At 39.4% G+C, this 23323-nt stretch overlaps 1 protein-coding gene across 1 annotated transcript in view; it reads right to left on the bottom strand.

Moving 5' to 3' along the window:
• Positions 1-23323, bottom strand: part of LOC126322591 (sodium/potassium-transporting ATPase subunit beta-2-like) — a 165375-nt gene that overhangs the window by 4528 nt on the left and 137524 nt on the right. The window contains exons 3-6 of the mRNA XM_049994460.1: positions 22120-22239; positions 21740-21909; positions 12927-13037; positions 12587-12755 (exon numbers count right to left, since the gene is read on the bottom strand). Of these exons, the coding sequence (XP_049850417.1) occupies positions 12587-12755; positions 12927-13037; positions 21740-21909; positions 22120-22239 (570 nt within the window). The remainder of the gene's footprint in view (positions 1-12586; positions 12756-12926; positions 13038-21739; positions 21910-22119; positions 22240-23323) is intronic.

Here is a 23323-nt window from a genome sequence, read left to right as displayed (position 1 = left end):
ACCATGTTGAATAATGCTTTTGGTGCAGCCACAGGACATCATGACTCAAACTGTGCACAATAGGCTGCATGATGTGCAACTTCAGGGTAAGGTTCATATTTGCGACCACAACACCATGCAGCATGGTACAGATGAGCCCAACAACATGCCAAATCGACCACTCAGGATTGGTATCATGTTCTCTTCACCAAAGAGTGTCACATATGCCTTCAACCAGACAATCATTGGAGATGTGTTTGGAGGCAACCCGGTCAGGGTGAATGCCCTACACACACTGTCCAGCAAGTGCAGCAAGGTGGAGGTTCCCTGCAGTTTTCGGGTGGCATTATGTGGGGCCAACGTACACCACTGGTGGCCATGAAAGGTGCCATAACAGCTGTAAGATACGTGAATGCCATCCTCTGACCAACAGTGCAATCATATCAGCAGCATATTGGTGAGGCATTAGTCTTCATGGATGACAATTCGCACCCCCAAGGTGTACAAATTGTGAATGACTTCCTTCAGGATAACAACATCGCTCGACCAGAGTGGCCAGCACATTCTCCAGACATGAATCCTACCAAACATGCCTGGGACATATAGAAAAGGACTGTCTATGGACGACGTGACCCACCAACCACTCTGAAGGATCTACGCTGAATCACCATTGAGGAGAGGGTCAATCTGGACAAACAATTCCCTGATGAATTTGTGGGTAGTATGTCACATGAATACAGACATGCATCACTGCAAGAGGATGTGCTACTGGGTATTAGAGGTACCGAAGTGTACAGCCATCCAGACCATCACCTCTGAAGATCTTGCTGTATGGTGATACTACAAGCAATGTGTGGTTTTGATGAGCAATAAAAATGGCGAAAATGATGTTTATGTTGATCTCTAATCCAATTTTCTGAACAGGTTCTGGAACTCTTGGAGTCAAGGTGATGCAAAACTTTTTTGATATGTGTATATTGTACACAGCAATGGTCTTATCATACTCCCCTGTGGTACTCCAGATATTGGTCTTGGAATGTACACTTTCCACAATTTGCAGCCTTCAGAATTTGTCATATGCTTGACAGGCTCATTCAGCTTTCACATGGATCCTGCTTGACAGATTTTTGAAGTGACCTAGTAAAATGTTGCAACACAGCAGTGCTGGAAGTCAGACTTGTTGCATGTTTTTGGTTGGCCAGACCTTTCCTTATGCACAACCTGAACAGTATCATCAGCATCAGATTTATCCTAAACGTGGTAAATTGCTATATGTATTGGTGGCTGAGTTCCGTAAATATTACACTATTGCCATTATACCTCTACAATGTTTCTGTACTTCCAGTACCACTTCAATAAAGCCTTGCATAGCTCAAACAACAATTTTACATCATTCATTGCTGCACTGACATCTGCTAAAAAACATGCACCAGGATCTGTCGAGAAAACAATGGGCTATGCTACAATGCAAAATTGCAACAAAATGTGATTTTCCAAAGATATTAACCAACAAAGAGTGTCTACATTTCTCTGGATCCCTCTGTAGTATCTAAGTCAGTAGGTATTTCAAATTGACCAATTCCATTACTGAATGACTCAAAATAACTCACTGATGTGGCAAGCACTTATTAAAGGTACAGTAATTAGAAAACACCATGTTAATTAGTTTTTCAAATTAAGAGAGAAAAAAATGATATTAAATATGTCAAATGTTTGATTAGGAGGACTAGAAACAAAAATAGTGAAAATCACATCAACAGAACATACATTCAACATGAAGACTAATGCAGTCACAAGCGTAGAACAGGAAAGGGGAAGCATATTTGGCAAAGTGAACAAACATAGGTCAAAGTGGAAAGTGATCTGGAATGTATGAGTTCATCAGGGAATCCATTCATTCATCTATATCTTGTCTCATGTGCAGGTCAGTCACATATATGTATATATAATATTTAAAAAATTGAAAGATCAGCATGAAAAATAACACACTACCTTACAAAACTTAAAGATGAGGTAGGTAAAGTAACATAACATATTAACAGCATGAGGAAATGAATGAAGTGTGGGAGCATGTTCCTAGATGCCTCACAGAGAGCTGGATGTCACATGGTGTGAGGTCGTCTTGACTGTAGTGTTGTGGTGATGAACTACAGTGTGTAAGTGCCTGCCACTCATCTTCTTCAACAGCTGTCAATGGCAGAAGACATGCCACACAGTGCCAGAACAGGCCACATACAAAAGTAGACCGAAGAGTTGGAGTCTCTCTCCGCCATGCATTTCCTTGCTACAGCTCAGGGTTTTTCCCAGAAAGTCACACCACAGAAAGTGCTGCCTGACCAGCACTTCCCACATTGATGCCAAGTGATTCAATATCTTTGTTTAAGGAAGATAAATGTGTTTCTGAGTGTTTAATCTGAAGTTTTAATTTTGAGTACTTTGGCCACCACACTTATTATCAAAGGGGTGCACATGTGCACCAGCATGGGGCTGTCTTTTCAGTGATAACCAGTCATTTCCTTCTCCATGTTAGCAAGAGGATTTGATCATATTGTCTCCCTAATGTTGTAATTATTACGGAGTAAATTCATATATGCTCGTCATTTTTACCTGACTGTTTCCTTTGTGTCTCATGTATGATGTGGTATTAATGCATAACTGCACCCTTGTGGATAACATGCCATTTCCCTTGCCACTGTACGAAGAGTACTTAATTGTTTTGTTTCTTTCACACATGATTAAGTTTAGAGTAAGTTCATCCATGATCACTTCCTCCACCACCTCTTGTATTACAAGTTCATGACGGAGTTTTGTTATCACAACACTGTTTGTGCCTAGCCTGTGCTGATGTATTGGTCTAACAACATAGACTGCCATGAGCTTGCTTGCAGCTTATAGATTGCGTAGTGCTTTGTTGACAGGGTCATGTGAGATAAATGGTGTTCTCACCTCAAACTGTGAGCACCCACTATGTATCACCCACCACGACTTATTTGTGATTTGACATCTGCCATCTGTAAGCCAAATACAGACAATCTCCCTGTAATCAAGGGAATGCTGAAGGGAATTATGTTAAGTGGTACAGACCCCTTCAAGCTAGTATTTAGTTATGCTTTGGTAAGCAGATAAGATATCAGTGTGTGATATGAATAGTAGTGCCCATGAGGGAGGTAGAAATGTCATACATCTCAACATCATCAGTAAAAAAACACAAATTGCTGTCCACCATGTCCACCAAATCATTATGTATATAGAGGACAACAGTAGTTGTCCTTATGATACCCTTGTCTCTGATGAACACTTGCTGTCAAGGACAACATACTGTGTTCTATTACTTAAGAAGTCTTTGAGCCATTCATACATCTGTGAACTTATTTCACATGCTCATACCTTCATCAACAGCCTGCAATGAGGCTCTGTGTCAAATGTCTTCCAGAAATGTGCCTGTTGCCCTTCATCCATAGTTTTCAGTATATCATATGAGAAAAAGGGATGCTGAGTTTTGCAAGAATGATGCTTTCTAAAACCATGCTAATTCATGGACATAAACTTCTCAGTCTCAAAAAAAGTTTATTTTAATGAACTGACAATATGTTCAAGGATCCTGCAGTGAACCCAAGTTGGAGATATTGGTCTGTAATTTTGCAGATCCATTCTTCTGTCCTTCTTATATACTGGAGTCACCTGCACTTTTTTTCCAATCACCTGGGACTTTATGCTTGGTGAGAGATCCATGTACATGCAGGCTAGATAAGGGTGTAATGCTGCAGAGTACCCTTTGTAAAATCAAATTGGGATTCTATCTAGATCTGGAGATTTATTTGCTTTCAAATCTTTCAGTTGTTTCTCTATGCCAGGGATGCTTACTACTGTGTTGTCCATGTAGGAGTTTGTCCAATGGTCAAATGATTGTATGTTTGTATGATTCTCCTGTGTGAACAATTTCTTGAACACGAAATTTAAGACTTCAGTTTTCATTTTGCTATCTGCAGCTGCCATACCACACTGGCTAACAAGGAACTGAATGGAAGCCTTAGACTAACTTAGCAATCATATATAGGACCAGAATTTTCTCAGGTTCTCTGCCAGATCTTTTGCTAAGGTGTGATGGTGGTAGTTGTTGTAGGTTTCGTGCACAGATCTTTTCAACAGACACATGAACCTCTGCTAAGCTTTACTTGGCATCATTTGAGCATTCTCTTTTGAACCTAGGGTTCAACAGCCTCTGCTTCCTCAGCATCTTATGAATTTCATTATTATACCATGATGGGTCTTTTCCATCAATTATCCACCTACTAGGGCCATAGCTCTCCAGACCACAATTTACAATCTGCTTTGCTTCAACTTTGCCAATAATTTATCATGTCCATCTTACTGGAACTATGTGATGTCAGTTCACTGTCTAAGTGACATTCTAACAAGTGCTTATCTACTCTACCTATCAGAAACAGTCTTCTAGCCTTCTTGACTGATTAATTAACTTTCATAATGATAGTTTCTATAATGACATCATGATCTTTAATCCCCATTTCCATACTGAAATTAGCTACAAGCTCTAAGATATTTCCATTGCATGTGGGCTGCCAAGCTAGCTGCTCAGGACAGTTTTCAGAAAATGTGTTCAAAAGTACTTCACATGACTATCTGTCTGTACTTTATGCAATGAATCCATGGACATTCCAATCTATAGTCAGTAGGTTAAAGTTGCCTCCAACTAGTGTTGCACAATCTGGATATTTACATGCTACTTACCGTAGACTTTCTTTGAATGACTCTAGAACTGTCATAGCAGAATTGGGGGGCCGGTAAAAACAGCCAACAATTAATTTGGTTTCATTTACACCTGTTATGTTCAACTGGACAACTTCACTGTCACACTCAACTTCAATAGTGACAATATTTTTGTCAATTACAATGAACACTCCCTCTTCTACAGCCTCTAATCTGTCTTTGTTGTATATGTTACATGATGCTCTGTCTATTTCAGAGCTTGACATTTTTTGTTACAGTCAGCTCTTGATCCCAAGAATAATTTGAGTGCAAGAACTTTTCTGGAGGGCAGTAAATTTGGGAACTTTATAATAAATACTTTGACAGTTTACTGATAAAATTTTGACAGTTGAACTGTCTATACTCTGAATGTGATCTAACTTCCCTTGCTGTGTATTTGGTGGTGAGTGATCGTCAGAGCACCTCCAGTGCACTCCACAAATACTCTTCTACCAGAGTAGCTGCTTCCTTTGTGCAGTTCACCTCTGACCTACTAAGAGGAGTCCTATAAATCCCCACATGATAACACAGGTCTAGGAACATGTAGCCAAAACTGTCAAAGAGTTGATGAAGCCTGGGAACAATGCTGCAAATTGTGAGCTCTGCTTGCACCCCACATGCAAGACCAGCAGTCTTCACCACCTGCACCAGCTGCCTGTATGAACTGAGGATGACGCCAGAATCCATACAAAAGGTTACGTCAGTGCCAACGTGAGTCACTACTTGCAGAGGACTGCACTCTGCACGCTTGATAGCCACAGGCAAGGCCACCTCCACATCTCAGATGAGGTCCCCTGGCAGACATATTGAGTGCACATTTGCTTTCTTTCCAGCCCATAATGCTACCTGCCTAAGGGGTTCCATAACTCGCCTAACATTGAAGCTCCCGATAACTAGTAAACCCCTTCCCCCATGTGCCTGCTTGGACTGTGCTGAAGGAGCTGCCACATGTCTGTTCACAGGATGAATAGGTGAGATCAGGTGGCCAATCTCTGCATTGGCCCTCTGCCTTGAGCGACGTGAACTCATTACTACGTGCTACTCACCCTCCTGTGAGGGCAGATCCATCATGTCAGTTACACTAGGGGGTGCCTTGGGAGCATAGCCGTGGACAAAACAAGCAACATCTGAGGTGTCCCATGTGACAAACCAGATTCTCTACCACCTTACACCCCAAGGCAGCAGCCTGAAGGTGACTGACCATAGTCAAAAGCACATTCAGCTCTTCAAGAACTGTGGCCAGTTCCTCCTGCATCCTCAACACAGCATTGTAACCATCCTAGCAAGAGTAACTGAGGAAGTGAACTATAAAATCAGAAAGAAACACTGATATGGAGGATGTGTCACCAATGGATGCTGATGCATTAATGAGCTATGTAGCTGGCTGTTCATTCAGCAACTGTTGTGCTACAGACTGAATGAAATCACCCTCACAAAAACACCAGATTGAACCTCTTAAACATAAAAAAGTGCAAGAAATTCAATAAATACACTCCTGGAAATTGAAATAAGAACACCGTGAATTCATTGTCCCAGGAACGGGAAACTTTATTGACACATTCCTGGGGTCAGATACATCACATGATCACACTGACAGAACCACAGGCACATAGACACAGCCAACAGAGCATGCACAATGTCGGCACTAGTACAGTGTATATCCACCTTTCGCAGCAATGCAGGCTGCTATTCTCCCATGGAGACGATCGTAGAGATGCTGGATGTAGTCCTGTGGAACAGCTTGCCATGCCATTTCCACCTGGCGCCTCAGTTGGACCAGCGTTCGTGCTGGATGTGCAGACCGCATGAGACGACGCTTCATCCAGTGCCAAACAAGCTCAATGGGGGACAGATCCGGAGATCTTGCTGGCCAGGGTAGTTGACTTACACCTTCTAGAGCACGTTGGGTGGCACGGGATACATGCGGACGTGCATTGTCCTGTTGGAACAGCAAGTTCCCTTGCCAGTCTAGGAATGGTAGAACGATGGGTTCGATGACGGTTTGGATGTACCGTGCACTATTCAGTGTCCCCTCGACGATCACCAGAGGTGTACGGCCAGTGTAGGAGATCGCTCCCCACACCATGATGCCGGGTGTTGGCCCTGTGTGCCTCGGTCGTATGCAGTCCTGATTGTGGCGCTCACCTGCACGGCGCCAAACACGCATACGACCATCATTGGCACCAAGGCAGAAGCGACTCTCATCGCTGAAGACGACATGTTTCGATTCGTCCCTCCATTCACGCTTGTCGCGACACCACTGGAGGCGGGCTGCACGATGTTGGGGCATGAGCGGAAGATGGCCTAACGGTGTGCGGGACCGTAGCCCAGCTTCATGGAGATGGTTGCGAATGGTCCTCGCCGATACCCCAGGAGCAACAGTGTCCCTATTTTGCTGGGAAGTGGCGGTGCGGTCCCCTACAGCACTGCGTAGGATCCTACGGTCTTGGCGTGCATCCGTGCGTCGCTGCGGTCCGGTCCCAGTTTGACGGGCACGTGCACCTTCCGCCGACCACTGGCGACAACATCGATGTACTGTGGAGACCTCATGCCCCACGTGTTGAGCAATTCGGCGGTACGTCCACCTGGCCTCCCGCATGCCCACTATATGCCCTAGCTTGAAGTCCGTCAACTGCACATACGGTTCACGTCCATGCTGTCGCAGCATGCTACCAGTGTTAAAGACTGCGATGGAGCTCCGTATGCCATGGCAAACTGGCTGACACTGACGGCGGCGGTGCACAAATGCTGCGCAGCTAGCGCCATTCGACGGCCAACATCGCGGTTCCTGGTGTGTCCGCTGTGCCGTGCGTGTGATCATTGCTTGTACAGCCCTCTTGCAGTGTCCGGAGCAAGTATGGTGGGTCTGACACACCGATGTCAATGTGTTCTTTTTTCCATTTCCAGGAGTGTATATTATGATGAAAATACAGAAAATGATAAACACGTAACTTTCCACTCTGTGTATGTATATTAGTCAGGAGCTGGAGCCTGACTGATTGTCAACATGGAGAAGTGCATAATTTTTGGGCTCAGGGCACCCTCAGTGAGAAGATCCAGTCTGTGTCCAAGTTCCCACATTCCCCTACATACATGGAATGCTGCAGGTTTCTTGGGATGGCAAATCTCCTTAGGTACCACCTGAAGGATGTCATGAGTGAGCATGCACCACTCATTTACACAGTCCAGAGTGAGCGCACAAAAGGTGTTGGTCATGTTTGCTGGATGGCACACATGTCAGACAGTTCTGAGCAATTGAGGCATGACCTCTTGTAAGCCACCCTGCTAGCCCACCCTCAGCTGACTGCCCCGCTTCCAATTGTTAGTGATGCCAGCCAGTCTGTAGTGCCTTGAGAATTTCGATGCAAATTCTAGATACCCTTGGCTTTCCACCATCTCGAACACCCAATATTTTACGCACAAGCATGAGAAATGGGAGAGTGTCTCTACCTCACAAAGGTTTTCTGTGTGCACAGGGTGGAAGTGTGTCAAGAGAATGCCACAATGTGGACGGTCAATTGGCGTGGGCAAGTGGTTGTCTCGCTCATCACAGAAGATACATGACCAGCACTAGGAGCAAGTGTGCCTTATTCCATGACAGTGCTACGTCAGTCATTGTGTAAAAGAAAAGAAAAGACACTTACTTTTTCTTACTTACTGACTCTCTAGACTTGCAGATGGTGGGCTTGTGAGAACCTTGAATCATTGGACTTACGAAATATGACTCACTTATGTGAAAACTGTTATGTGGTGTTCCATTTGTGGAGGTGAAAATATAGTCTGATTGATTTAAGAGTATCCTGAGTGTATGCAATCATTGTTAAGAGTAGAGAAAGTTCCTCCAAACAGCATCAAATCTTCGGGAAGAAGTTGGGCAGGTTGTCGCAGCTGACTATCCTGAGAAGGAGCTTGGCAAAGCACCTCCAAGTAAGTCCACTGAAGAAGGAGACATGTGAGTCTTGCACACCAACACTACATTGCTTCCTCTAGTTGCTGGAAACTGCCAGAAGTCTGCACCACCATGTCGAGAGGACTTGGCAGTCTCTGCTGTTTTTCTTGGCAAAGATCACAGCCACAGCAGCATTGAGCCTTGTATCGTTGTGAGCTCCTCACTGGGTGTGAGGTGATTAGATATTTCTGTCCCTCAGTGGAGGGGTGCCATTTCACCATTTTTACTGGCTACCAATCCCTGACAATGGGTTTTGGTCTCAAGGAGGGCATGCAGATCCCACCCCACCTGCTCTGACAGGAGGAATGTATCGCACAATTTTCTATGGCCATCAAGACTGAAGTGGCACTGTGCAGCAATGACAGCACCTTGGCCAGCACCTTCAACCCAGGAGGTGGCTCATGGGCCCCAAGGCAGGAGCTGCACTGGCATTCAAACCACTACTTGCCTTGGCAGAGCCCCAAGCCACAGCAGGCCCCACTACACTGACTGACCATGTGCAGTGCCACTCATTGCCCCAGTTGTAGGTGTGATGTCACATCACCCATGCTCCAGGTGTACAGTGGGGCAACAGCAAGCCCACTGCAAGCTTTGCTGCTGTTCTTGCTGCAACAATAAACACCAGGCCCACTGACACCATGTCCTGTCTGGTGTGTAGGACTAAGTGTGCGCAGTCATCTCCTCCATCATACTTGATGCTCTGTTGCACCCCCACCCCATCTGGAATGTTTCCTACTCACTTGGGGAGAAATATGTGGCATCACACCACAGCTTTTATGTGCCTGCCACCTCTCTGATTCAACAGATAGCAAAAGCAGTTGACATGTCACACAATTCTGTGTTGGGCTGTGAATAGTAGCAGACCCTACAGTTCAGATCTCTCTCCTCTCCACCATGCATTTCCTTGCTGCAATTCAGTGTTTTTTCCAGAAAGGCATGCATTCTCTAAGCCAAGTACAAACAGTCCCCCCCACCCTCTTCAATCATGTGTATGCTAAAGGATATTATGTTAAATGGTACAGATACCTTCAAGTTAGTATTTAGTTTCACTTTGGTACTCACAGCAGATCGATATTCACATGAATAGTAGTGTGCACAAGGAGTGAAGTCGTGATTTCTCTGAGTCAGCTTAAGTTAGTACATTATCCTATGTAATCCTACAATTGTTATAAGTAATAGTGTCCGGTTCCAATAAACAAAGTATGAGAACATTCCCGTGTCCATTTATACCATTCTGCAGACTCAGCCTTGCATTTGCTAGTACATGGCACAAGTTGAGTTCATGTGTAGTTCGACAGTGAGGAACATATTTCTCACCATGCCAAATGGAGCACGACTCACAACATGAGGCAGTTTAAGGAATGGGAGAAGACAGTATATATCAATTAGTAAGCTGTTACGGTGTGCTAGTCTTCTTGATTTACAACATGGCCAGGAGTCAACATTTGGACGACTTCACAAGGGGAAGATCATCAGAAAACTGGAAGAAGATTCAAGTGTGATGAGCATAGCTCATGGGTTTGATATTGCTTACAGTGGAGAGCATTTCAAATCATAGGCACTGCTGGCTAAAGAAGAAGAGGTGGTTAGCCATGGTCAGTTGTAGCAGTAGATGACCATAACTTTTTGCAGCAGGCAAGAAGGGACCCACGTCAAACAGCAGGTGCAATTGCAACCACAATTAACAAGACTGCAAGGCATGCAATTTCATTCTTCACAGTGGCATGGTAACTGCATAGGGTGGGTCTCCAAACCTGATGACTGATATGTTGTGTTTGTTGACACCTGCACACCAGTGACACAGTTTGTGGTGATGCCATGACCATAGGGAGTGGACCAACAATGAGAGCAGATTCCATATAAATATGGATTCTGATCATACCCTCATATGGTGAGAGGCAGGAACATATAATGCACACAGTAAATTGTCATACATTTTGGTGATCCATGTGTTATGGTGTGGAGAGACACATGGGTATACTAATGTCTAAATCTTTAAACACCAGTCCATGTTAGTGTGACACTGTCCTCCTCCATACACTTCTTTTCGGGGGTGCATTTGGCACTGACTTCATTTTGGTGGATGACAATGTGCGACCGTGTCAAGCTGTACAGGTGGAGGAGCTTTTGGAACAAGAGGATGTACAGGGAATGAAGTGGTCTACCCAGTACCCCAACTTCAGCCCCATGGAGTATGTATGGGATGCATGGGGAAGATGTACTGTAGAATGTCCACATGCACCAGTTATCATCCGACAATTGTCAGCTGTGTTGGTGTAGGAATGGAACACCCTGTCACAGGAACCCCTTACCAAACTAGTGGCCAGTAGGGGAGCACACTGCAGAGCAGCATTGCTGTCTGTGGTGATCACACATGCCATTAAGAACTATATCCTGCTGTTTGTAATGTCCAGGTGACCATCGTAAATCCCACTGACTTCAGTGAAATTATTGTCTTTGGATAAAAGTGTCATGTCTATTCATCTCTTTGTGTATTTCTAAGTTCTGCATACCAGTCTGTTTGTGGCTGGCTGGTAAATTATTTTCTACTTTATAAGGCTGAAAAACTATGAATAAACATCTTACATATAAGATGCAAACATAATACAATGTAACGTCTGTAAAACAATAGTGATATCATCTATTAGAAATTCTTCTGACTTCACACTAGAAACGGAAAAAGAAAATTAAGGAAGCTGCTGACAACAACTAACTGCATGGCTCAAGGATACTAAAAGAACTGAAATGAATTTTTCACAAAATGTATTGAATAACAAGTAACACAGCTGAGTAGTTAAGGCAGTAATTTAGGGGTATCCATTAAAGAAGATGCTATTCATAAGAGAGATATCAGATGAAATGGAAGATAATATTTTGTGGCTATTAATAATCATTTTGAATTGATAACTGCTCTAGTTGACAAAAGAATAAATAATTTACTTCAACTGAAAAGGTGTATTTAGTTAAAATTCTGTGCTCTACTAGATTAGGTTATAGGCTGGAAGATGTGAATCAATAAGCAACTATGTTAATTTCTTTATCATATAACTTTTCCATTACAGAAGATATTAGCAATGGGTACACTAGACAGGTCATTGATTAAATAATTCTTTCTTTTACAATAAAACTATGCCACGTTTAGAATTTTAGTTTCACTCACATTATGTTTTCACTCTAGATCAAATTTACAAAAATGTGTAATTAATTATAAGAAACAGACACTGTATCAGCAACAAATGATCATTAATGTGATCATAATTTCTACGCCATATCTAAGGACACTGACTACTGGATCTTGTATTTATTAACTGAACCAATGAGAAATACAGGCTGAGGTACATTTATTTATTGTCATGAATATGTTCAAATAGCATTTTTGAAAATCATCAGCTTTTGACATTGTCATTATATGCTAGACTGTTCAAAATATTGTGAAACAAATTTTTTATCATAACAATTTTGAAGACATGGATATTGTACACGTAATAACTCTCAAACCCTTTATGTGGAACAATTAATATGTCCATCTAATTTAATCTGTAAAATTGATATTAAATTTTCTAGAGCTGAGCTTTTCTTAATATCAACAAAAAGAGGAATAAAGATTTGGATATATACAACAGCCATCCACATAGTTTCAACTTCCTCATTTCTTTTCTTATTAAGAAAAGAAGTCACATTACTAGTTAGTGCTATAAAATAAAGCTTGGTGATTCTTGACTGGTTAGTTGTTTGCTATTCTCATAACTGAAAATGGACTCAGAGAGTATTGGGTAGATTATCTCTGATGTGAATGAAAAGTGTAATCAAATGAATTCCTCTACGTGAGAATTAAAATTATTTGCATAATCAAATCCAGTGCAGTACCTTGTGAATGAAATATATACTTACTTGTTGCATTTGTAAGCTGGATTGCAATAACAGGGGTAAGATAGTTCTCCTGATTTTTAAAGGGAAAATAATACCCAGGCAATCCATAGCCACTCACGTATTTAACGGGCCCAATGGTTTCCACATCTGCTGGATTTTCACCTCTACATGATATCCATATTGTATTTAACTGTAAAAGTAAGCAGTGTTTTACTTTACATTGCCTACCAAAATATTCACAAAATTTGTGTTTCATAAGTTTGTTGAACGAAGCTTTGGATAACAGCTACATTTTGCTTTTGTTTGTATCTTTTATCATGTAATTCAACTCTCAACAAATTTTGTGTTCTGTTTCTGTTACCTGCTTTGGGTCAGTCTTGTTAATATTTTTTATATGTTGTTTCAAGTCATTTGGCATCTGCTCTGGAAGTTCATAATCATATTTGTAAAATTCTGGTGCCCAGCCATATATCTGCAAACAAGATTTTGCAAGTCAATAAATTTTATAGTTACATGTAACATTATAGTTCACATAATTTAAATTTGCTGTTTCCATTTCTATGTTAGAAATAACAAATAGAAGAGGTACTGAAATATATGTGTGCCTTTGTAGGTAATAATAACTACAGTAATAAGTAAATGTACCTAAGAATACTTATAGGGTGTCCAAAACCCTTAAATGACAGTAGATGATCTTAACCTCAATATTAAATAAGATGTCATTGGTAAAAAATGAATGAATGAGGCCCTCAGTTAGCAATATGTGTGAGACACATATTTGTAAATTGCTCATTTCTGATAACAAATAACTCTAGCCTCATCACTGTGGCGGTGCAACCTGAAAAACATTCACAGTCAAAACTTATGTGTCCAAGGTGGAATTTTATCACTGTTTTACATTTCATAACTACATTATTGGTTAAAGCCAGCCCTTTACCCCCAAACATTTCTTATTCATTACCCACAATTATAGATTGTGTTTCAGTACATATGATACTTTGTATCTTCTTTCTGTCAGTGCCTTTCCCTCTATTACTATGCCTACTTCATTTACTGCATTTTTGTATTTTCTCCTTTCGTCAATTAAATTCAATATTCCTTCCCTTACCCAAGTATTTCTACTAGCTCTCGCCCTTTTACCTACTTGATCCTCTGTTGCCTTCACTATTTCATTCCTCTAAGCTACCCATTCTTCTTCTACTGTATTTCTTTCCCCCATTTCTGACAATTGTTCCCTTATGCTCTCCCTGAAACTCTGTACAACCTCTAGTTCTTTCAGTTTATCCAGGTCCCATATCCTTAAATTCCCACCTTTTTGCAGTTTCTTCAGTTTATCTCCTTAAATTCCCACCTTATTGCAGTTTCTTCAGTTTCAATCTACAGTTCATAACCAATAGATTGTGGTCAGAGTCCACATCTGTCCCTGGAAATGTCTTACAATTTAAAACCTGGTTCCTAAATCTCTGTCTTATCATTATATAATCTATCTGATACCTTCTAGTATCTCCAGGATTCTTCCATGTATACAACCTTCTTTTATGATTTTTGAACCAAGTGTTAGCTATGGTTAAGTTATGCTCTGTGCAAAATTTACCAGACAGCTTCCTCTTTCATTTCTTACCTCCAATCCATATTCACCTACTATGTTTCCTTCTCCCTCTTTTCCTACTCTCGAATTCCAGTCACCCAAGACTATTAAATTCTTGTCTCCCTTCACTACCTGAATAATTTCTTTTATCTCATCACACATTTCATCAATTTCTTCATCATCTGCGGCTAGTTGGCATATGAACTTGTACTACTGTAGTAGGCATGGGCTTCATGTCTATCTTGGCCACAATAATGCGTTTACTATGCTGTTTGTAGTAGCTTACCCGCACCCTCTTTTTTTAAATTCATTATTGAACCTACTCCTGCATTACCCCAATTTGATTTTGTATTTATAACCCTGTATTCACCTGACCAGAAGTCTTGTTCCTCATGCCACCGAACGTCACTAATTCCCACTATATCTAACTTAAATCTATCATTTTCCCTTTTTAAATTTTCTAACCTACCAGCCTGATTAAGGGATCTGACATTCCACGCTCCGATCCGTAGAACACCAGTTTTCCTTCTCCTGATAATGATGTCCTCTTGAGTAGACCCCACCCGGAGATCTGAATGGGGGACTATTTTACCTCCGGAATATTTTACCCAAGAGAATGCCATCATCATTTAACCACACAGTAAAGTTGCATACCCTTGGGAAAAATTACGGCTGTAGTTTCCCCTTGCTTTCAGCTGTTTGCAGTACCAGCACAGCAAGGCCATTTTGGTTAGTGTTACATGACCAGATCAGTCAATCACCCAGACTGTTGTCCCTGCAACTATTGAGAAGGCTGCTGCCCCTTTTCAGGAACCACACATTTCTCTGGCCTCTCAACAGATACCCGTCCATTGTGGTTGCACCTATGGTACGGCCATCTGTATCACTGAGGCACGCAAGCCTCCCCACAAACGGCAATGTCCACGGTTCAATTTTTCCACTTAGGTTTTACTGAATATATTGGTTCAGTTTTTCCACTTGGGTTTTACTGAGTATATTGATTAAATTATTATTATTGTTATTATTAATATGAATATTATTACTTATTTATCAGCTTTGCCTGTACATATATGGATCGGATCTGAGTACACACTTGCACTTATGGAAGTATTTCACTATCAGATGGCAGGAACATCCCATAATAGAGTTGAGATTGTTGATAGTGAATGTACTTTATTCACAAAATGTGATACATCAACATGCTTACATAATATCATCACTCATAATGTGTGTTGTTATTGATATCCCCCACACAATATTAGTTTAACTCAATAATGATTAAATAGACTAGTTAATTATTGACTTGTATTATTTTCCCAAAAAAATATTATCATATACAAACATTTTGTAACTACTTTACAATTTGTTTTTTTAGTATGTGTACATTGATTGAATAGAATGGACTTCCTACAAGCAATAGTTTTATTGTTTGGTTAAATTTTTCCTTCAAGCTATATTTGAAATATAAAATGTTAAGCAGTTGTACAGTTTTACTGCCATGTAATCAGTACTTCTTTCTACACTCATGCTCATAAATTAAGGTTATGCTGATACATGGTAAAACAATGCTCTGGTGGGCAGTTTGCAGGTTTAAATCACATCAGGGTATGACCGTGCGGTGCATTTGACCTACGGTTGTTGCACAGTGGAGCTGGCAGCAGTCACATACGCAGAGGGGTGTCAGTGCATGTCAGAGTATGGTGCAGCGAGTAAGTGTGCAGACATTTTCAAATGTGCTTATGGTGACTGTGTGTTGAAAAAGGCTCAAAGAACACATATTGATGATGTTATGAGAGGTAGATTACTAGGGCAACTGCAGGCTGGTCAAATACAGCAGGTCATAGCACAGGCCCTCCATGTGCCACATAGTGCGATGGCAATGATTCCAGCAGACAGGAAACATGTCCACACGCTACAGTACAGGATGTCCACAGTGTACAACATGAGAAGTCAACCGATATTTCACCATCAGTGCCCGCAGTCAGCCACGGAGTACAGCACGTAGCGTTGCTCAGGCCCTTACCACAGCCACTGGAACATTTGTCTCCAGCCACACAGTCTACAGATCACAGCAAACATGGTTTATTTGCCCGCAGACCTGCAAGGTGCATTCCACTGACCCCTGGTCACAGGAGATCCCATAAAGCCTGGTGTCAAGAACACAATACATGGTCATAGGAACAGTGGTCCCAGGTTAGTTCACAGATGAGTCCAGGTATAGTCTGAACAGTGATCCTTGTCGGGTTTTCATCTGGTGTGAACCAGGAACCAGATGCCAACCCTTTAATGTCCTTGAAAGGGACCTGTATGGAGGTCATGGTTTGAGGGTGTGGGGTGGGATTATGATTGGTGCACGTACACCCATGCATGTCTTTGACAGAGCAACTGTAACAGGTCAGGTGTATTGGGACATCATGTCGCACCAATACGTCCACCTTTTCAGAGGTGCAATGGGTCCCACCTTCCTCCTGATGGATAATAACACATGGCCCCACCGGGCTGCCATCATGGAGGAGTACCTAGAAACAGAAGATATCATGTGAATGGAGTATCCTGCCTGTTCTCCAGACCTAAACCCCATCGAACATGTCTGGGATGCTCTCGGTCAATGTATCGCTGCACGTCTTCAAACCCCTAGGACATTTCAGGAGCTCCGACAGGCACTGGTGCAAGAATGGGAGGACACTCAGCTCTCTGAAGAATAAAGATTCTACTGGAGTAGATAATACCTCTAACAACTTATTGAAAATTGCTGTGGTCCTATAAATGATGTGTTTAGCCGCATTTTCAGTGCATCCTTACAATGTGGGACTATGCCTGACAGACTCAAATATGCTGCTGTGAAACCCTCTTCAAGAAAGGTGAAAAAACAGAAGTTGCATATTACAGGCCAGTTTCTCTTCTGACTGTTTCTTCAAAGATATTAGAAAAGCTCATGTACACAAGAATTTTGGAACATTGTCAGCAAAAGACAGTTTGATTTCTGAAAGAATCAGTCAATCAAACAAGCAAAGTATACTTTTATAAATAAAATTCTACTGTCCATAAACAACAGAACTGACAACAGGATCATATTGTGATTTATCAAAAATCTTTGATACCATATACCATCAAAGATTATTATAAACTGCTAACCTTTAGGAACAAGTGGTGTACCAAATAAGTAGTTACATTCATCCCTCAAAGACAAGAAGCAGAAAGCAGTATTAGAGAACACAGATGATTTTTGTAGTTGTGTAGCTTTATCAGAATGGAAATGCATCAAATGTGGAGTGCCACAAGGATCTATTCTCAGTGCTTTACTGTTCCTGGTATTTATAAATGACCTATCACAACATATAAAGCTACAGTGCAATTTCATCATTTTTGAAGATGATGCTAACATTATGATTAATGGCCATGCATGTGAAAATCTTTGAAGAACTACTATTAATATCCTCGTTGAATTAGTACAATGGACTCTCATTAAACTTTAATAAAACTAGTTATATTCACTTCACTGTGAGTGCCAAAACTAAAGAAGAGGTATATGTTAATTGTGCCCCACAGATAACAGAAAGTGTTGAAACGACAAAGTTCCTGGGTGTTATGATTGACTGCAGAGTAAACGGGTCTCATCATATAATGAATCTTTACAAGAAACTAACTCATCAGTGTTTGCATATGTATTATCTCTGAGAGTAGAAACTAAAACATTGTAAAACAGGATACTATCGATGTTTCCATTCTCTAATGACATGTGGTGTTACATTTTGGGGAACTGATCACTGGCAAAGAAAATATTCTTGCACCAAAAATGTGTTTAAGATTAATGAATGGTGTAGACTGTAAATCTAGTTGTAGAAATCTCTTCGAGAAACTAAAACTTCTTACTACTTCTTCTCAGTGAATATTTTCACTTATGCTTTTCATCAGTAAAAATAATAGTTGTATCAAAGATACTGTGATTATCATGAATACAATACCAGGAAAAAGCATGATTTACACAACGATTGTAAAACTTTGACAATGGTGGAGAAGGGTGTGCAGTACACTGGGTCAAAAGCTTATAATGCTGTACCTCCAGATATTAAATGTAAGTTTGACAACAATTTCGTGTTTAGGGATTCTCTGAACAATTTCTTCTGGAAAGGTCATTCTACAGTTTGGGTGAGTTTGTTAGTCACAATGAAAAAATCTTCTAGAACTATGGAATCTACGTATCGTGTAATATAATGTGAGATTAAAGAAGTAAGTAGATACTCATTTTTTTGTTTTTAACTTTCTATGTGAAACTTAGGTAAAATGCAAACATGACCTAGTATTACTATTGTCTTTTTGCAACATCACTATGAATCCACCAATTTGTTTAGAGAGATCACACAAATAGTCATAAAAAAATGAACTGACATGCATGTTATCATTCTGAGTTTGTCACTGATGGAGCAATGTAATAATAAACTAGATTTAAGAAACACATCATTCGCATAGCATCCTCTATTACTAGTGGTTTAATGTTTTGGAGAGCAGATAAAGCTGAATTTATTTGCTTGTTCGGGTAGTGACATGGTATTTCCACAGTAAACAGTAATCAGTAATCTATGGCAAGCCCAAAGAACTTTGTGTTTTGAACTACATTCATATCAAGTTTTTGTAATTGTAGCTGTTCTTCTTCTCTTGTTGCTCTTAAATAGTATTGTTTTAGTTTTCTATCATCAAGAATTATCCCGTTGGTTTCTAGCCACTAAGCGATAGAGTGAAATATCATTTTGCATTTCGTTATGATATCACATAAATTTGTGCCTGTGATTATGCTGATGGTATCATCTGCAAAAAGAATAATTTCACTTTCAGTGTTGAAAGGGCAATCATTTATATATCTCAGAGAAATGTCATAAACTTTCAATAAGTCACAAAATATACCAAGAAGATTTTGGCCTGGATCTAATCCCTCTGAGATTATACTTAATACATTCAAAAGCTGCAGAACTCTTGACTTTCCTGTCTGGAATCCAAATTGTATACTATTTATAATGCCATTTCTTACAAAATATGAGATGAATTTAATGTATATTTCTTTTCAGTAACTTCTGAGAAAACGTGCTGTAGGCTAAGTGGTCTGTAGTTGCCAGAGCACGGTGAAACCCCATTTTTGTATAGTGCTACAACTTTGGCTATTTTTATTCTATCTAGAAAACTACCTTTTGTCAGACATGAATTAACTAGGTGGCAGAGCAATTTGGCCATTTCTTTTGTAATTAACTTTAAAATTTTATTTGGAATCCATTTATGTCAGCGGAGATTTTATTGTCAAATTTGTCACTTGTGTTATCTATTACTCTGTTGAAGGATGCAAATACAAGAATTACTGGTGGAGTGTAGCTTATTTTCAGGCAATTGTAGGGCTTTCATAGGATCAATTTTGTTGTTTTGTGTAAGTCTTTGGAATATGTTGGTAAAATATATGTGGAAAGTGCTACTAACAATTATAGAATCTTCTAATATCCTAATGTTTTCTGTGACCTTTAGGCATTTGCTATTATTGATAACAATTTTCCTGCTTCTTTGTTAATTAACTTCCATGTGCTCCTGACACTCTGATTACTGAGCACTCATATTTCCCACAAAAATTTATGGTTTATAGCATTCATTTTCCTTTTTTTATGAGATACTAAGTGTGCCATTAATCAACCATGGCACATGCCCTTCCTGTTTCTTTACTGACCTTGCTTTACTCAGTAGGCATTCTTCTATGGCTTTTAAGTAAATATCCAGTAAAATGACATATTTATCATTTATATTGTATTATCCATTTATATTATATTGTCCAGGTTTTGTATAAATCTATTGACTTCAACACTCAGTGCCCTGTATATAGATATTATAAGTAATGTTTTGCAGTTCAGCTTTTGCATCATTGAATTTGCAGTGCTTTTCTGCAGAACATTTGTCCATGGGAACTGCTGGTACTGGGCAGTTTGTTTTCCTTTACAAATATGTAACTACCTCTGTTACTGAATTGTTTCCTACAAAAGTGTGATATTATTATTGTCTGGATTTTATATGCTTATTTCTTTTTCTCTGAGCCATGTGATAGTTACATACTGATATGCCACCTTTCATGTACTGCATCTTCTTGTATAAAATATGGAGCCAGGTTTTATTTAGTACTTCATACTCTTCCTCCAGAGACAGAGTGTGCTACAAGTGACATCAGCAAGTGCTAGATATCAATATTAATTCTATTTTGGAGATATCTGCCAATAGATCTCCCTTTGTATTCATTTTGCCTTAATTATTTTCTTTAGATCAAAACTAAACAGTATTAAAGGTAAGTTATATCACTACCTGAGCTGAGTCTTGGTCTTGAATAATGCAAAAAGATCTCTCAAAAATGTAACTTTTGATGTTGTGTTAGTTGGACTTCATTTCATTAAATGCCTTGCTTTTTATATTATTTTTTATCAAGATGGAATTCCACTAGTATGTTTCACATTGCCTGCCTGTGTTTAGAACCATAAGGTTTTCTGACATCAAAAAATATGACTGCTGTTTGTAATGACAATTAATTCAATGACATGCTGTCATGTGCCAACAGTGAAACTGCTAACTATCGGATTTCATGAATTTATTACAGTTGAAGAAAGTGTTTTACCCACAGATATATTCAACTGAATTGGGTGTAAACTACATTTTTCACTGCTGAAATCAATTGTTTCAAGACACACCTGCCAAAGGTATAATGAAGATGACTGTTGTTACAGCATTTCTGACAATGAAGATATTATAATCTTCTCCATATTTGATTGTGACTGTGTACCCACCCCTTCCCCTCTATCTCAACAATAGATCAATGAATTAACATGTATTCCCAGTACAACTGAAATATTGTCTATCTGTAAAAATGTGCATAGTAAAATAGAAAAAGATTACAGACACCACATTCCTTCCAATCTATTAAAAAATGAGACTGAAACCTCTGAAAGAAAATATGTTTAATGTAAAGACACTTTTCCTCTCAAATGCCTGTTTGATATCTGTAAAGTATTCTTTATAAACAAATGCATATTAATTTCACTAAAGAAGTTTTGACATTGATTTAAATCCGCAACTGCCATTTTCTGTGAGCTTAAACAAAAATATAGTAGGAAACTGAACAATTTTTGTAAGAAAGACAACCCTCTCATGTGGCCCCCTCCAGGTTCAGTACTTGGCCCTGTCTTGTTCATGGTCTATATAAATGATTTAGCAGAAGTATATAAAAAAAATTTCAAAAACAGTATTTGATGATAATGTAGTGGACCAACCAAAGACATGAAGGATGAATTAGATTATAGCAGATATAATGAAGAAAACATCCAAGGATGCTAACTGATTCAGAGCCAATAAATAGCACTTAACTATCAAACACCATATGAGCACATAAAAAATCATGAAAAAACTTAAATTTACAGTGTGTCAGTCTCTTCCTTATCATTCAACATGAATGCCTGCTCATGTTTTTTTTACAAACTCGGACTGATTTGTGGAGTCTCATTGTGCATCTCCATTATGATTTAATATTCTCTGTTGGTGTCACCAAAGCATTATTTACCCAGTTACCTTACCTTATTAAGTTTAATGAAGAAACATGGACGTGAACGATTGTAGCTGTATCCCATTTCAGGTCTACAGTCTCCCCATGTACTGGTATCCACAATGCAGCCTTTTTTATCCATAATAGGACGATCATAGTCACAGTGCATTAGTGTCTGCTTCAAAGTTTCATTGTAGTAAGCTGTAATTGGAGAATTTTATAATGCATAGTTCATGCTCTCTATTGTGAGAAACATTATTCACTCTTGGGACAACTTTAAATCAAACATCACACTGAGTGTAAAATTAGAGAGAGTCTCATTAAGGACAAGTAAATTGTCTTTCATACTGAGGCTGGAAGATTTTATTGATTAATACTACCTAAACACAATCAAATGTATTTCGTACTTACGTGCACTGAATTCATTTAGAATTTCTACCCAATAATCTACACTAGTCTGATTGTTGGCTGTGTACCAGATAAGTGAGCCAGCTTGTTCAATGTCCCTTGACATTGGTCTGAAGCCCATTCCTGGAAAAAAGTTGTAGATTGCAATAACACTGACATGAGAAGAATACAAGCAGAATGAAATTAATGATTTAGAATGTAATTGAAAGTCAACTTCACTAATAAGTTTTTTAATATATATAGAAAACAGATAATCACAATATCAGTCTTACTCATGGGAATAAAATGGAATTCAGATACCAAAAAGTCAAATAAAACATCCATTTTTTTAGTATTTGACCAGTTTTTGCTCTTATATGTATAAACTGTCTATCAAAGAGAAACATTAGTATCTACTGACAACAAGACTGACTTGCCACAAACCTCAATTAAACTGGGGCAACATTGTAAACATAATAGATTAGGAAGCTTAAATTGATTCGCAGCAAACAATCTAAAGTGTGTATGTTGCTAAAGACTTTTGTCTCAGGACCTTCAACTGATGCTTGTTTAATGATTTTTGTGATGTCATGCCAGCCACTCATAGTGACAAAATGTGAGGAACATCATTAAACAAACATTGTCTGCTGATACTGAAGCAAAAGCCTACAGGGACTATGTCAAGTGGCCAACTTTGCAATCTAACCCATTTCATTAAATACAAATCAGTCCCTCTTTTGCAAATCTTTGTGTGTTGTTTGTTCCATAAAGTCTATCTAAAAATTTTGGATGAATTTTTACTCATACTTTTGTTATAGAAATTAACCCTTTCTGCTCCTTGGGTCCTCCAATGTACCTAACATTTCTTTCAATATGAAACAAACTATTTGTAGGGTAATAAAGGAATTTATTTGGAACATACCACTATTTCCACTCTGTAATAAATTTTAAGGTTTTTCTCAAATTGCATTGTCAATTCTTTGTCTACACAGTGGTGTATGACACAAACCCAAATATTTAATAACCTCAGAGAAATGGAAGAGGGAAAATCACAGTCTGCTGACATCTGTGCAGGTACTATGAATCCATGGAGCAAAATTATTTTCACAAAGTTAACAGATAGATGTTTATTAGAACAATGAATACATGCTTTTACTGAAGCCCTTTTAAATGTGAGAACAATTTTTCCATTCCAATTTTTTAAAAAAATTTAAATCTAGCTCTTTGA

The sequence above is a fragment of the Schistocerca gregaria genome, chromosome 2, assembly GCF_023897955.1.
Source record: "Schistocerca gregaria isolate iqSchGreg1 chromosome 2, iqSchGreg1.2, whole genome shotgun sequence".
In the NCBI taxonomy this organism is placed as follows: Eukaryota; Metazoa; Arthropoda; class Insecta; order Orthoptera; family Acrididae; genus Schistocerca; species Schistocerca gregaria.
The sequence above is the reverse complement of the archived record's forward strand: the minus strand, read 5'-3'. Positions and strand labels throughout refer to the sequence as shown.